General features: G+C 34.1%; 1 protein-coding gene across 2 annotated transcripts in view; it reads left to right on the forward strand.

Moving 5' to 3' along the window:
• The window catches only part of MINDY2 (MINDY lysine 48 deubiquitinase 2), a 73871-nt gene extending 62691 nt beyond the window's left edge, over positions 1–11180 (forward strand). The window contains exons 8-9 of one of the 2 annotated variants that reach the window (XM_038580541.1): positions 879–1073; positions 4659–11180. In XM_038580541.1, the coding sequence (XP_038436469.1) occupies positions 879–1073; positions 4659–4784 (321 nt within the window). In that variant the 3' untranslated portion in view covers positions 4785–11180. Of the gene's footprint in view, positions 1–878; positions 1074–1356; positions 1418–4658 lie in introns of those variants that run through there. The other variant, XM_038580542.1, reaches the window with a different exon arrangement.
• The last annotated feature ends 5698 nt before the right edge of the window (positions 11181–16878 follow it).

Genomic DNA, 16878 nt, shown 5'->3' on the forward strand with positions numbered 1-16878 from the left:
TTCCATTCAGTACTAATTCTTAATGAATGTGTGTGAAATTAGATATAACTTTCAACCAAGTGCATCACATTTTCTCATAGGATATAACTTGGGAGTGTTGGTGGAAGGAAGAGGTGGTTAAGTAATTGAATATCACTGAATGATGGGCAACTGTGTTATTGGCTTTAAAAATCATGGTTTAGAAGAACATTTAATAAATTAATTAATTATTTAATTATTTGGGAAATTCTTACAATTAAAAAAAAGACTTATGACATTCAGTGGAGGTTGGGAAATGTAGAATTGAGACAAAATTAAAAAATGTAAATAAGAAAGTAAATTGTAAATTGTAAATTACAGTAAATTGTAAATTACCGTATCACTACACAAAGACAACTGATATATATCCACCTAGTTTTTTCTACATTCACATACAAATTCAAACACAATTTCTACAGATGTGTTTCTTTCATAAATATGGGGAAGTTTATTTTGTTTTGTTTGTTTTTAAAGTAGGCTCTATGCCCAACATGCGACTTGAACTCATGACCTCAAAATCAAGAGTTGCATGCTCCACAGTGCCAGCCGGGTGCCCCTTTGGGGCATTTTGTGAAGGGTTTTTATTTTGTTTTTATTGGGGATTGTTTTTAAAGCTTTCTTGAATGCCTTATATACTGGTTCTAGAAATAATTTTAAATGAATTCCAAGAATATTTAGAACAATGGCAGCATCACTGAAATTATAGCTCTCAGAAATACTTAGGTAACTTTAATTTTTGTATTTAAACTCTGATATGTTTTTTAAAAGCCTTTCTCATAGTTTTGTAGGTATAACCTCTATACTTACCAGTTCTTGAGTAAAATCTCATAGCTAAAGATGGTTATAACTTAATTTCTTAGGACTATCTTATGGCATTATCTCTACAACAAGAACAGCAGAGCCAAGAGATCAATTGGGAACAAATACCTGAAGGAATCAGTGATTTGGAACTAGCAAAGAAACTCCAAGAAGAGGAGGATAGACGGGCTTCTCAATATTATCAGGAACAGGAACAAGCAGCAGCTGCTGCTGCTTCTGCTTCTACACAGGCCCAGGTAAAAACTAGTGTTCTGATTCTTAAATATAATGATCACTTTAGCAACAAATTTGTGCTGAGATAAATATTTTTTAGCTTTTTTTTGAGATAAATATTTTTAAATTAGGTATTGACTCTTCAGTTATGTTAGCATTTTAGCACCCATGGGTTTTGTGACATTGTTATAAGTTTGTGATTATCTTAATATATTTCTCATTTAGTGAAATTATTTTTCCTGAGTTTCTGATGGCAAGATTTTTCAGTTTTGTTTTTTGTTTTGTTTTGTTTTGTTTTTTAAGTAGGCTCCACGCCCAGTGTGGAGCCCAACGCGGGGCTTGAACTCACGACCCTGAGATCAGGACCTGAGCTGAGATCAAGAGTCGAACGCTTAACCGACTGAGCCGCCCAGGCGCCCCTTCAGTTGTTTCTTTTTTTTTTTTTTTAATTTTAATTCCAGTGTAGTTAACATACAGTGTTATATTAGTTTCAGGTGTACAACGTAGTGATTTAACGATGCTATACATTACTCAGTGCTTGTCAAGCTAAATGTACTTTTAACCCCCTTCACCTATTTTCCCCATTCCCCACTCCCATCCACCTCCCCTCTGGGAAGCATTTGTCTGTTCTCTATAGTTAAGAGTCTGTTTTTTGGTTTGTCTCTTTTTTTCTTCTTTGTTCACTTAGTGTTGTTTCTTAAATTCCATGTATGAATGAAATCATACAGTATTTGTCTTTCTCTGACTAGTTTGTCTCACTTAGCATTATACTCTCTAGCTCCATCCATGTTGTTGCAAATGGCAAGGTTTCATTCTTTTCATGACTGAATAATATTCCATTGTGTATATGCCACATATTATCTGTTCATCTATTAATGGACACTTAGGTTGCTTCCATAATTTGGCTATTGTAAATAATGCTTCAGTAAACATAGGGGTGCATGTATCCCTTTGAATTAATATTTTGTATTCTTTGGGTAAATACCCAGTAGTGTAATGGCTGGTCAAAGAGTAGCTCTGTTTTTAATTTTTTGAGGAACCTCCATACTGTTTTTCAGAGTAGCTGTACCAGTTTGCATTCCTACCAGTGCATAAATGTTCCTTTTCCTCCACATCCTCACCAACACTTACTGTTTCTTAATGTTTTTGAATTTAGCCATTCTATCAGATGTAAGGTGGTATCTCATTGTGGTTTTGATTTGCGTTTCCCTGATGATGAGTGATGTTGAGCATCTTTACATGTGTCTGATGGACTTCTATAGGTCTTCTTTGGAGAAATAATTTTTAATTATTTTATTTTTAAATTTTTTTATTTATTTACTTGAGGGAGAGACAGGGAGTGAGCGGTAGGGAGAGGGAGAGAGAATCTAAAGTAGAATCTGCCTTGAGTGCAGAGCCAGACATGGGGCTCAATCCCACAACTGTGAGACCACGACCCAAGCTGAAATCAAGAGTTGGACACCCAACCGACTTAGCCACCCAGGCACCTCTTATGCCAATTTTTAAATTGGCTTATTTGTTTCCTTGGTGTTAAGTTCTTTATATATTTTAGATACTAACCCTTTATCAGATATGTCATTTACAAATATCTTTTCACATTCAGTAAGTTGTCTTTTAGTTTTATTGTTTACTTTGCTGTGCAGAAGCTTTTGATGTAATTCCAATAGCTTATTTTTGCTTTTGTTTCCCTTGCCTCAGGAGACATATGCAGAAAGATGTTAATATGGCTAATGTCAAAGAAATTACTGCCTCTGCTCTCTTCTAATATTTTTATTTTTTCAGGTCTCTCATTTAGGTCCTTAATCCGTGTTTTTTTTTTTTTTTTTTTAATTTTTATGTATGGTGTAAGAAAGCGGTCCAGTTTCATTCTTTTGCATAGCTGTTCAGTTTTCCCAACACTATTTGTTGAAAAGACTTTTTCCTGTTGCATATTCTTTCCTCCTTTGTCAAAGATTAGTTGACCATGTAACTGTAGGTGTATTTCTGGGTTTTCTGTTCTATTCCATTGATGTATGTGTCTATTATTATATCAGTATCATACTGTTGTTTTTTTATTTAAGTAATTTCCACACCAAACATGGGACTCAAACTCATGACCCTGAGATCAAGAGTGGCACACTCTTCTGACTGAGCAGCCAGGTGCCCCAGTATCATACTGCTGTGATTATTACAACTCTGTAATATAACTTTGAGTCTGGAATTATGAGACCTCCAGTTTTATTTTTCTTTTTCAAGATTGCTTTGGCTATTACAGGTCTTTTGTAGTTTCATACAAATTTTAGGATTGTTTGTTCTAGGTCTGTGAAAAATGCTGTTGGAATTTTGATAGGGATTGCATTAAAATCTGTAGATTGCTCTGGGTAGTATAGACATCTTATTAATATTTGTTCTTCCAATCCATAAGCATGGAATATCTTTCCATTTCTTTGTGTTGTCTTCAATTTCTTTCATGAGTGCTTTATAGTTTTCAGAGTACAGATCTTTCATCTCTTTGGTTAAATTTATGCCTAAGTATTTTATTATTTTTGGTGCAATTGAATGAAATGTATTTTTTAAATTGTTAATAGCTCCAAAGAATATAAACCAATTGGGACAAAGTCTTTTGTAATAATTAGAGGGCAGTATGAGGTACTGCTGGTAAGAATGTAGACTTCAGAGCCAGATAGACATGGATTGCATTTTCTGCTTCTGTCTTCCCGTTCCTGTCTCCCCATACTAGTTGCTGCACCTTGGACAATGTCCTTTACCTCTCTTAGCCCCATTTTCCCTATCTTGAAAATAAAAGATAATGCTTAACTCTCAGATTTGTGGGTAAGAATAAATAATGTTAGTACATAAACCCAATGTCTGACATGTACTAAGTATTCAACAAAGATTATTATTAGCACCTTTCCATTTTCCCTAGTTAAAAGTATTAAGCTCTAAAAATGTGGCTTTAAATGGGTTCCTTTTTAATGAATGAAAAAAATATTTCCCTTCTTTCATGTTTAACTGTACTATGCCAGAACGGTTCCTTTGACTCGGGTATATAATAAAGTAAGATGCGCTTTAAGGTCCAACAAAACATTATACATAGAGGTCTCCATTAAACTAAGTATTTCTAGTTCTAGTTCAAACATGGACTATTCCAAGCTTAAAAGTTAAAACCTACCATGGTAGTGGAAACCTAGCTTTTCACTAAAAACATGCTCTTATTTCACAGAATACACTTATTCACACTTGAAGTTCTCAGGATTTTCTTTTTCTCCTTTAAAATTTGTTTATTATAGTATTTAATGAGGACTTAGAGAACTTAATTTACCAAAAGTTGTCACCTTCTTTTACATATTCTAAACTTTAACATAAATATTTCTTGAATTTGAGGCTTCAGGGAATATAATCCTACATATTGTTTGAAATTTCATTTACTTAGAATAATGGATACATTAATTATATCTATCCAAAATGACAGAGGCAGTTACTCAGATACCATGTAACATAACAAGTCTGTGTACAAATAACTTTTTCATTAATGATTCCTTTCACTCTTGTGGTTTTTCCTTCTAGATAACTATGATTAAGCACCTTAGAAAGTTGAGGTAATTTCTTCCTGTTTATTTTTCTTAAAGCAAAGCCAGCCAGCACAAGCCTCTCCAAGTAGAAGACAACCTGGGAATAGTGAACGTAAACGAAAGGAACCTCGAGAAAAAGATAAAGAGAAAGAAAAGGACAAAAATAGCTGTGTCATTTTGTAACAAGTGTTGGATTCTGTTGGATGCATCTATATGTCTTGAGAAACAAAACCACAGGAGGAAAGGAAGAAAAACCGATAAATACCGTCTGTGCCTGATTTCCCAATGGATTTTGTTCATGTTTTTCAGGGGAAAGGTTGTTACTTAGTTACAATCAGACTTTTTCAAGTCACACAGTACACTCTTTATGAGCTGGAGTTTCATGTTACAAGTTGGAAATGCTGTGTGTTTTCATTCATGAAAAATACTTCACTTGTAGCCAAATAAGCAAATCACAGCAAATTTTGTGTCATAGTGACATTCATAACTCATATCAGTTAGTAAGCTATTTTATCTTCTGTTCTAACAATGAATGGAGGTAACTTATTTCGTCTGATTCCTTCCTGAAATCTAAATATTAGCACAATAGTTTCTGAAATTAATTTTTACAATGTTAAATTATTATCTAATCCAAGAGAAACCAGGGGTTTAATACAGGGATGTAAAAAGAGAGAGAAAAAAAACAACACAAACAAAAGAACCATGACAAAAAATAACAGAAATAAATAACCCTTAATCCTATATTGGACTAGTTCAGCCCTTGAACAGCTTTACCTTTCTTTAGGAATGTACATTTTAGATATTATCTTGAGAACTGATAATGGAGCTTGGGTTTAATTTAGATAGAAAAAATAATTTGTATTTCTTTTCCAATAGCAAAAAAATTGCATAACACTAATACTCATATTCTATCAAAATCAGATATTAATAACTTTGTAGTGTTGTGAAATTTTGAGGAATTTTGAAATATTTAATATAGGTAACTTGTACTACAGTTACTACTTATTGACAGTGTGTGAGAACTGAGTATAGGAAGGAAACCACAGTGGATGCTAGGCCTTGTAAATATGGGATGTAGAAAAGCAGATAGTTCAATGTCTACCTTTTTCTAGAATTACCTTGAACCTTAAAATTTAAATCATGTTTATTTGCTGGAAAATTAAGTATACTTACTAAAGCCAACAAAAAAAAAAAAGCACATTTCTGAAAGTAATTTAGAAATAATTTCTGAGTCTAGTGAAAAAGCATTAATAAAAATCTGTTTGAAAATAGATAAGAATTGGGAGAAATTTAGGTAAAAGCAATCAGATTTTTTTTTAACTTATGGGAACCAACCAAATAGACCTATAACATCTTGTAGTGTTTATAGGATTCAGAAAGAATATTTATTGAACTTTATTATGAGGCAACACATATTTTCCAGTATTTCTACTATCCTTAATAGTCCTTTTTATATGCTTTATATTTAAAAGTTTGTTTTAGTCATTTTTGAAAAGACTATTGCTGCTGCAAGTAGTTATGTGATTTACATTCTAAGCCTCAGTAAATTTGTTTAAGAGCATCTTAATCTAACCTGAGCATCGACTTGGAGAATGTTCTTGTGGTCTAGGATGACAATAGACTACAAAAAAAATGTGGTCTAGATTTCTTAAGCTATGTCCTTAACATTCTCCATGATCCAAGACCATTTATAGGATGAGTCTATATGTAAAAATAAAAAGTAAAGTCTTATTTATGGAAGGAATTATTCTAAGGGAAAAATCCAGGGTCAAGCTTTATGTCATGTCCTTCTGTATTGCATGTCTGGTTATGTTATACCATTTGTTTATCCCTTCAGATTTCCTATGCTAGCATGATAAATCATCATCAGAGAACCTGTTTGGGGTATAAAACTTTGGTACAAAATATTTGGTGAGTCTTTAATTTAATAATCAGATGTTCTACAGAATTCTCTGTTGGCTCAAGCAAGTTGACCTTAGTCCAAGTTTTCTCTTGATATCACTCTATTGGTTGAAGGAGGAAACTCAAACCTCAGCATTTGTTTTTCCTAGAACAGATAGTAGGGACAATGCATTATATTATAATATGAAAAGGCAAAACAGTAAATCCTGAGAAATTTTAAAAAGCATATTTGAGGCATATTTTTCCATAATTATATACTTATCTATTTATTACCCTTGAAAAAAATGTGTAAAAGTTATTCTGTTATTTGTTACTATCTTCTTAATTTGTTCCAAAGATAATACTGCCATTCTGCATTCCCTCTGGAAGAAAAATAACTCACTCAAAACCAGCAGTGCTGCTATCAGATAAGTAGATGTCAATGTATACTTATATAAAAATAACTAAAAAACATGTGTTGTTAATTCAACCTTTTTTCTATGTAATATTTCCAAGTCAGACTTTCTTACATTCCTGAAGTTCAGTTTGATATACCAAGAGTAATAATGATAAAATGTTTGATTACTGTGAGGAAAAAAATTAAATGTTCAGTCCTATTAAAACAAACTTCTTGGAGACACTGATTTCCCATCCTTGAAGATTAGAGAGTTATTGTGTCTTTATTTTCTTATATTTTGCTCAAGGCAACAAATTACATATTCAGACATTTCATTGGTGGTTTGGGTACATTGGAATTTGATAGTGGTATATTCAAGTCTTTCATTCACAGTGTTTTGTAGTACTTGAAAACTGTTACATGAACTGCTTGAGCAGAAGGTGGAACTTAAACATTTTTGTTGTTAATATTTATAGGCTAGATTAAGGACACATTTGCATCAACCAATCACTGTTAGAGCTAGCAAAAGCGACATGAATGTGAATGGATATGGTCGCTGTACTTTCTTGTACTTTATAAAGGCTATTTCTTAAGTTTAGTGACCAGTCTTCGTTAGCAATATGAAAATTGTCCTCATGTGTATCCCACTGAATCAACAATGCTGTGATTTACAATAGGTTATCAACATTTAAAAGTACTTTTGTGCCTGTTTGTATGCGTGTGTGTATCTGTTCTTCTGAAGCAAGGATCCACGACTTCTATTGTCAAAGCAATCTGGGAACTTTCCCTCAAAGTTAAGAATTATCACTTAAAAAAATACACACACACACACACACACATACATACACTAAGCAGTCTGAAGCAGCTAAAATTGGCATTGGCTGCTTCCTGTAATATGCTGGTCCAGTGTGCTTAGGTGAAGTAACTTCCATGTTTCAAGGTGTCAGCTTAGCAGTTGAATGAGGCATAGATTTAAGTTTAGGATTAAGTTTTGGAATATATTTTTTTAGTGTCTCATATTTCTAGTATTTGACTACTTATCCCATATTATGTTTCAAATTCTTCCGCATACTTCTTGATCTTAGCTTAATTAAGCAAGTTAATAACAGGTTAGTTGACTGAACCCAACATTAACCATTTTGTACTTGCACAAAACCTTAATACTTCATTTTTACTGAATTATCAGCTCAGGTCACTAAGTGAGACCTTGAGAGGAAAGAGGACTAGAAGTCAGATAGATATTTAAGGAAGGAATTGTTGTAGTCCATATATTAATGGTAATGTCCTGCTGGAGAAATATTCAAGGCAAGAATTTCTAGAACTGTCCTCAAACTCATTTATTTAAAAAAAAAAATCTTTTAAGCAAAAAAAGTAAATTGATTACATTTTACTTAATTTCCTATTAAATATACTAGTTATTTTAAAATATGGAAAATTTAGTTTGATAAAATAACATGGAAGTATTAAAGACAGTACATAGTTTGTATTTTAAGAAAATACAAATATGGAAATGTGGAAGTCTGAACTGTTTTAAGTCTAAAAATCTGGCTTTCATCTTTCCAGGGGCAAATTTTCTGTGCCTCAATTTATTCTAAACATGTAAAAGATGTGCATTTTTTAGTGCTTTAAACTCCTGAATAAAGGGCATAGTAAAAACTCAGAATATTACTTAAATAATCATAAACATTATAGTTTCTGTTCTTGAGTGTGCAGATCTTTTTCCCAATGACAATATTTCTTAAAGTCAGTTTTTTTTTTAATGCTGTTAAAATGCGTAGAATTATCTTGTCTTTGAGTATGGTATCATCTCTTCCCAAAATGTATTTTGTGGTTGCTTTTGTGTTTTGTGGACTGTAAGATCAAAATCAAGAGTATTTTGAGAGTATAAGAAGTATTAAAAGTCTATTTTTTTCCAATATCTTTCATATATCTAAATACTTAGATTCTCTTTGCCTTTTTCTCCATGGAACAAAGTACAGTGGTATCAGGTTACTAATTGCATATGTGTAAACTGGTGCACGGATGGAATTCATTTAGGTCTGTTAAGTACTGTCATATTTAGGACTATTTGAATTATTTGTTTTTTAGTATAAAATGTTATTTGGTAATGTGCAGATAAATTCCTTTTAGAAAGTGACAGAAAATCAGATCTTAGGTTCTCTGGGAATATAGTGGGTTTTTGTTTTTTGGGTTTTTTTTTTTTTTACTGATACCCAATACTTCTATAGCTACTGAGAAAATCTTACAAAGAACTGAGGTTACTTGCCTCAGGTAACACTTTAAAACAAACTAAAGTTTAAAATTGAAGGCATCTTGGCCAAAATAATTACAAAAGAGAAATAATGGAATCTTAGGGACAGATTGCAGGACCCAGGTCATTTTAACTTCTTTTGAAGATCTAAATTTTAATTCACACGTCTGTTACTTAATGCCAGTGTCTCTGCTGTTAGAAATCAGAGTTTAATATATTGTGAATATGCATATGTATTTTCACATAAACTAGTTTCTAATTTCACTTTTCTGATCTAAAAAAAAAACAAACTCAAAAACTTGGGTCAAAGTCTTCAACAAGAGCTGAACTATTTTCTTTTTCTTTTTTTTTTTTTTTAACTATTTTCAAGTTCAGTTTTATCCTGTTGTCCTGAGATTTAGACTTCTCTGCATATAATAGGTATTTTTGAGAACATGGTACTATCCCAGATAAGGAATTGAAACATCATGGCAGAAATACAAATCCTAAACTATAAATCACAGTAGATTTAAAAGACAAAAAGTTCTAGTATTATTCTGTAATGGCTCTATTTTATCTGATACTAATTTTAAGATTTTTTTTCAAATCACTTGATTTGTCATTAACTTAAAAAACTTTATATGCCTCCTCTATGCAGTATTCTGCTTTGAGTGGCAGAGATGCCTCTTAGATTAGAGGATGCACAAAGCAAAATTCTTCTGAAGGTGATGCTGGCTTCTTTGGGTCTGGCAGTCACAGCTGCCATGAGTCCTGCCATAGGAAGTTAGGGAAAGTGAAATGCCCATTTAAATTCTCAAATCAGTGACCTGTCCAAATGGGCATTATCACTAAAATACCTTGTAGAGTGGTTCTAACAGAATATGTTTAAAGACTAAGACTGGCATTTAATCTTTGAAGATCTGTCTGGTGTGTCTCAATATTGTCAGTTTTTATTCCTTTTTACATCTTAGTTCTATGATCATTTTTTTCCGGAGTACATAGGCTATCATAGCTATACAGATTTTTAAAGATGAGGATTTGAGAAACTTCCAGTGGTTTTTGTTAAAAAGCGACTTTCCTCAATAAAATGACAAACATTGTTTTCACAGATCCACATATCACAAAAGTAGGACAAAACGATAGCAGACTGGTATATGACTGCTACATAAGGGTCAGTAAAAGGGATAATCTTCACTTGTGCTTCTTTAGAGGTACTTGAAAGTCATCTCCTAAAGTTAGTGCATGTGAGTCTTTTTCCTTGAATTGTGCAGGATAATTGGATGGGGCACATATTTTGGGGGAATAGCAAGTGAAATGGTATCATGACTGCAGAGGCAAGTGATCTTGAAATGTAGTAAGAAGAAACAAATTTTCTTCCTCCATTTTCATGTCCGACTATTCAGGAAGTTACTATGACATATCATAGCTCTCTTGTGTTAGGCCAAGATTGGCCAATTGAAATAGAGTTCTCAAAGAGTTTAAATATATAGTATATGAGCACTTGTTCTTTCCTCCTCTTCTGTGCTATCTTAACACCCTTTCTATATCTGAAATAATTCATTCATCCAATTTGCTTTGTGACCAGCTTTAACTGCAGTTTTAGGCTAATAGCAACCATAGAGACTGATACAAAACAGCCTTGAAATACATTTTTCAAATGACACCTAAAAGCACCTACCCAACTTAGAACTGAACTGAATTTCTATGAAAAAAAGTTATTGGTTTTAAATGCTAATTATGTTAAAACTATTTAATTCTAAAAACTAGGTCTTAAACAAGTTTCCAAAGTTTCATTTTTGGAGGATATTCCTAAAAAAAAAGAAAAGAAAAGAAAAAAAAAAAGGGCATACTGAATAGATGGGAAAGTATAAAATAATTCTAACAGAATTATTCAGTATTATTCAACATTTAATTTCATGTTTGTTATTGTACCACAAAGATAGTGTCATTCTTGGATTAAAATGTTGGACTTTTTGTTGATGTACTTAAAACTGTAACCAGTGATAACACCCTTAGTATTTTTTATTATAGATTATATTTTATTTCAATAAACTTTGATATTTAGACCAAACAGTCTTTCTGCTATGTATATTCATCTCATGAAGGTACTTCTTACAAAGTGGGGCAATGAAGAGATGGGGAACTGCCATTGATTCACATTTACCTAGGGTTAACTCTTAGAATACTTGGGCCAACTCTTGATAAAGACAGAGTTTTATCCCTGAAGGCAATGAACCAAAAAATTAACTCTAAACTATACAATACTTAACTACCTGATCCCAATGGTAGATTATTTCTGATACTTTTATCCTCTTGGAGAACTAAGCTAGAAAGAGCTGAGAAGGGATCGCTTTATCCTTATACCAAGCCAACCCTAATGTAAAGTTTTTGTCCAACAATTTAATGTCCAAACCGGCTAATGTCTAACATTTCTGTGAAAGTTTCTTAGACACCACAGCCCTCTGAGCAGAATTAATCATTGCACATAGTGTTTTGTTGACTTCCCCTTGTCACAGCATTTAAGATAAATTGTGAGCCTTCTAAGAATAGGAGTCCAACCTTACTCATCTTGTATTCTTGGCACATTATATGATCATTGGCACTTTAATGAACTTGAATATCTATTTAGAGGAATTTTAAAGATAGCCATATGAAATAGTCATTGCTTGCCTGCCCTTTAAGTAAGTAAAATAGGTAGATTGGGTTGAGTTGATTTTCTCCTGTAGCATAAAAGTTATGTAGACAGAGGAAATTAAAATTCCTAATCTTTTATCCCTGCCTCTGATTTTCCTTGGGCATCATCTTACATCCTCCCAGAGTTGATGGAAGAATACAGCAGCTTCAACAAAACTAGAGTAAGCAGCATTGTCCTTTCCTCATACCTTCTCTCGTAGGATCCCTTTCCTCACTCTATATTATCCTATGATATAGGCACCTATTGATTTGTTGGAGCTGAGATTTGAAGCCAAGCAGTCAGACTCCAGAGGCATGCTCCCAAATAGATCTGGAAGGGGACATACAGGGTCTAAGCCAGGTCTGTGTGCAAATTCTGACCCTGGACTTTTGAAGTCACATTTGTTTCAAATCTGCAGAAATCTGTAAAATCAGGCCTATTGGCCCTTTTTGTACTTTTTAGTTTTAGAGCAAGTTAATACAACATAGCCTGTTTGCTTATCTCTAAAATGTAGTAATTTATACCTTGTTGAAAAGATAATGCATATATAGTGAGAGGCACATAACAATAAATTATAACATCATTATTAATAGATACGAGAAACTTATTTTATTTATTTATTTTTTACCAAGCCAAGAACTTTAAGAAAAGGCTCCTTAAGCCTCATAAAACATTTCTATTCTCTCCAAATATAATGCTGATCCTTCCATAAGGGCAATCAACCTGGTCTCAGAAGGACCCAGAGTGAAAAAATGTGCAACAAGCAATCTTAATACATAGAATAATATAATAATGAATTCCATATAAAACTGGAAACTGGCATGCTCTCCTTGAAGACTAGCTAGGTTATTTGCTTATCAAGAATAAAATACATCAGGAGACCTAGGCACCTCGACTTTTCATAGGAAGGACCATATTTAGACTAAGCTGTAGCATTACATTTTAAAAATAAGCGTAAGTCAGGAGCAGAGGACAAAGAACCAGACCAAGTCAGCACCTTCAACAAAGTTCAGGGTCGTGTAGGGGAAGAAAAAAAATTTTCCTTCTGCCCTTGTAAGTTCTTGACTCGGGCCCCATATAAGACAGATTAATAAGAAAAAGAAAAGAAACATTTATTAGCATGTATCCCTCATGTACACTTGGGAGATAGGGAATGATGCATTAATTCTCAGAGGTGGCTTAGAATTCAGGCTTAAATACCATTTCAGATAAAGACAAAAGAAGAGTGTGGGGTAGTAACCAGAGAAAACAAAAGCAAGGTTTGGTTTTTAAAATTTATTCATGAGAGACACAGAGAGAGAGGCAGAGAGAGAAACAGGCCCCATACGGGGAGGCCCTGGGCCGAAGGCAAGCGCCAAACTGCTGAGCCACCCAGGCGTCCCCCAATTTAAAAATTTTAATGCGCGGGGATCCCTGGGTGGCGCAGCGGTTTGGCGCCTGCCTTTGGCCCAGGGCGTGATCCTGGAGACCCGGGATCGAATCCCACGTCGGGCTCCCGGTGCATGGAGCCTGCTTCTCCCTCTGCCTGTGTCTCTGCCTCTCTCTCTCTCTCTCTGTGTGACTATCATAAATAAATTAAAAAAAAAATTTTTAATGCGCATAATGAACCTTACTTTTGGGACGCCTGGGTGGCTCAGTGGTTGAGCATCTGCCTTCGGCCCAGTGTGTGATGCCACAGTCCCAGGATCGAGTCCCGCATCAGGCTTCCTGCATGGGGCCTGCTTCACCCTCTGCCTATGTCTCTGCCTCTCTCTGTGTCTCTCATGAATAAACAAAATCTTAAAAAAAAAAAAAATCTTTTAAGTTGGTGTCTTCTCCATTGACAAGATTCTTTTGTGACTTAGTCATTTTCTTTCAAAGGAAGATTTCCTTTGTAAATTTAAATTTCCATTACAAAAGGTAAACTTCTGTTTTCAGAACTCCTATGTCTATTTCTCAAAAAATACACAAAGAGGCATATTTTGGGGTGGCATTTTGTTATCCTTCAGGCAACTCAGGCAAAGGCTGACACATCACCTTTAAAGGAGTCTTCATTCTTTTTAAAGTAAGCTCTAGGCCCAATGTAAAGCTTGAACCCAGGACCCCAAGATCAAGAGTCTCATGCTCTGTTGACCGACCAGCAAGGTGCCCCAAGAGGACTTTTCTTTGGATTGCCAACCTTACTAAATAAGTCACTATAAAGATAAGGTAAATTAAGTAACTAGTAGCCCTGAATCCTGGCATTCCACTGAATATCCTAGTCCTTGGAACAGGTTGCTCACTGGTTACTATGAATGACTGTAACAATACTCCACATTTATAACAATACTCCAGGCTATTACTATGTATCAGATGTTGCACTGTTTATCTTCTTATTCTTCATCCTCACAACAGTTTTAGGAGACTGATACTGTCACAGTTAAACTTGAAAGATTACACAACTTGAAAAGGTCACTACTACTGGCAATGCTGAAACTTAAAACCAAACCTGTCCAACTCCAAAGCCCCTTCTCTTCCTTCAAAATTATGGAAGTGTTCACACACTTGCATGCCATTCCTGACTCTAATGTGGAGAGGAGTCATCTGTCCTCCTAGACTTGAGTATTTGTTCAAGATGTAGGCTACCTATGACAGAATTAGAATCTCGGCACAGGGAGGCTACAGGAAATCCTTTAAAGTCACATTTTGGGGCTAAGCATTTGAAATCTTGCCTCATCAGTGTTTTGGTTTTATTCCATTGGGGTGGAACTGGAGTACCACTAGATTGTCCATTAAAAGGTCAAAGGTTATGGTCTGAAATTTTCTGAAGCTTCTTTCTGTGTTTTTGATTTACCAAAAGAATATATTCCAGTCCAATTGAAAAGCTTTCCAAAGATGGTTTATTCTGCTGATAGGATTTGGAGTCCAAATTAAAATATACCTTTTTTGTAATCACTGCCTCTTAGATTTATTCCCCTTTATAAAGATTTCATTCAACAAAATGCAGTAAGTTTTGGCATACCTATCATATTCTAATGACCTCCTTCCTTTTTTAAGCCACTTCTTTTACTTCTGAAATATTTCATACACATTTCGGGTATCCAATCAACAATTTAAATCTGGGATCAATAAGATTTCTCTTCTAGAGGTGTCATGGTTTTATTCTCACAGTTAGATCTGTGATCCTTTCAAGTTAATTTTTTTTTTTACTACATAAATTTGATGTGTAGCATTGTGTAAGTTTACAGTGTGCAGCATTTTGATACTTTATATATTAGGATTGATCCTATAATGCTATTTATCACATTACATAATTATAGTATATCATTGTCCATAGCCATTATACTGTGTATGAGATCTGTAAGGCTTATTTACTACTTGCTACAAGTTTATACCCTTCAAGACTATCATTCTTACCCCATCCTCTGAGAACCATCATTTTACTTTGTTTTTTACAGATTTAACGTTTTTAGATAAAACATATAAGTGATATCATACAGTACTTGTCATCCTCTGACTTATTTCACTTAGCATAATGTGCTCAAGGTCCATCCATGTTGTCATAAATAGAAGGATACTTTCTTTTTTCAAGGCTGATTAATATCTTGTTGTGTTATGCACCACATCTTTTTTATCCATTCATCTGTTGATGGGCATTTGGGTTGTTTCCATATCTTGGCTGTTGTGTATAACAGTGTGATAAACATGAGAGTGCATATATATTGTCAAAATCCTCTTTTACTTTCCTTTGGATATATATCCAGAAGTGAAATTGCTGGATTGTAGGTCTATTTTTAAGTTCTTAAGGAAACTTCATATTGTTGGACCAATTGACATTCCCACCAATAATGTATAAGGCTTCTCTTTTCACCACATCCTTGCCAACACCTGCTGTCTCTGGTCTTAATGATAGCCATTCTTTTTTTTAACTTTTTTTTTTTTTTTAAGATATATTCATTTAAGAGAGAGAAAGAGAGGGAGAGAGAGAATCCCAAGCAGACTGTGCACTGAGCCTGACATGGGGCTCGATCCCATGACCTTGAGATCACCACCTGAGCCAAAACTAAGAGTCAGATGCTTAACTGACAGCCCCATGTTAGCCATTCTAACATGTGTGAGGTGATATCTTCTCGTGGTTTTGATTTGCAGTTCTCTGATGATTAGTGATGTTGGCCATCTTTACATGTGTCTGTTGGCCATTTTGATGTTTTTTGAAGAAATGTCTATATAGTTCTTCTGTCCATTTTTTTAAACAGTTTGTATTGTTGTTATTGAGTTGACTGAGTTCTTTGTATATTTACATAGTAACCCCTTATCCGATATATGGTTTGCAAAAATCTCTTCCATTCTGTAGGTTGTCTTTTCACTACATTGTTTCTTTTGCTATATAGGAGCTTTGAGTTTGATGTAGTCTCATTTGTTGATTTCTGTTATTTGTTTGCATTTGGCATCACTCCCCATTCCCAAATTACTGCCAATACCAATGTTAATGATATTCTTTCCCTACATTTTCTGTTAGGAGTTTTATAGTATCAGGACTTTAATTCTTTGATTCAAGTTAATTTTTGTGAATGGTGTGAGAATATGGGTCTATTTTCATTGTTCTGCAAGTGTTTACCCAGTTTTCCCCACGCCATTTGTTGAAGAGACAGACTATTCCTTCCCCTTTGGGTATTCTTGGCTCCCTTGGTGAATATTATATATGCCATGACTTAATTCTGGGCCCTTTATTCTGTTCCATTGGTCAATGTGTCTATTTTTGTGCCAATACCATACTGCTTTTTTATTACTATGGCTTTGTACTGTAGTTTTTAATTTTGAAGTATAATACCTGTGGCTTTGTTCTTTTTTTCCCCAGAATTTGTCTAATGGGGACCTTCTGTGATTCCATATAAAATTTTAGGATTGTTTCTTCTATCTTTGTGAAGAATGCCTTTGGAACCTTGACAGAGAATATTTTCAATTTGTAGATGGCTGTGGGTATGGGCATTTTAACAATATTAATTTTTCTGAACGCTGAACACAAAATGTTGTTCCATCTGTATCTTCTTCGGTTTCTCCCAGAAAGGTTATTATTATATAGATCTTTCACTTCCTTGGTTGAAATTATTCCCAAGTATTTCATGGATTGTGGTGC

Source organism: Canis lupus, chromosome 30 (assembly GCF_011100685.1).
Source record: "Canis lupus familiaris isolate Mischka breed German Shepherd chromosome 30, alternate assembly UU_Cfam_GSD_1.0, whole genome shotgun sequence".
NCBI lineage: Eukaryota > Metazoa > Chordata > Mammalia > Carnivora > Canidae > Canis > Canis lupus.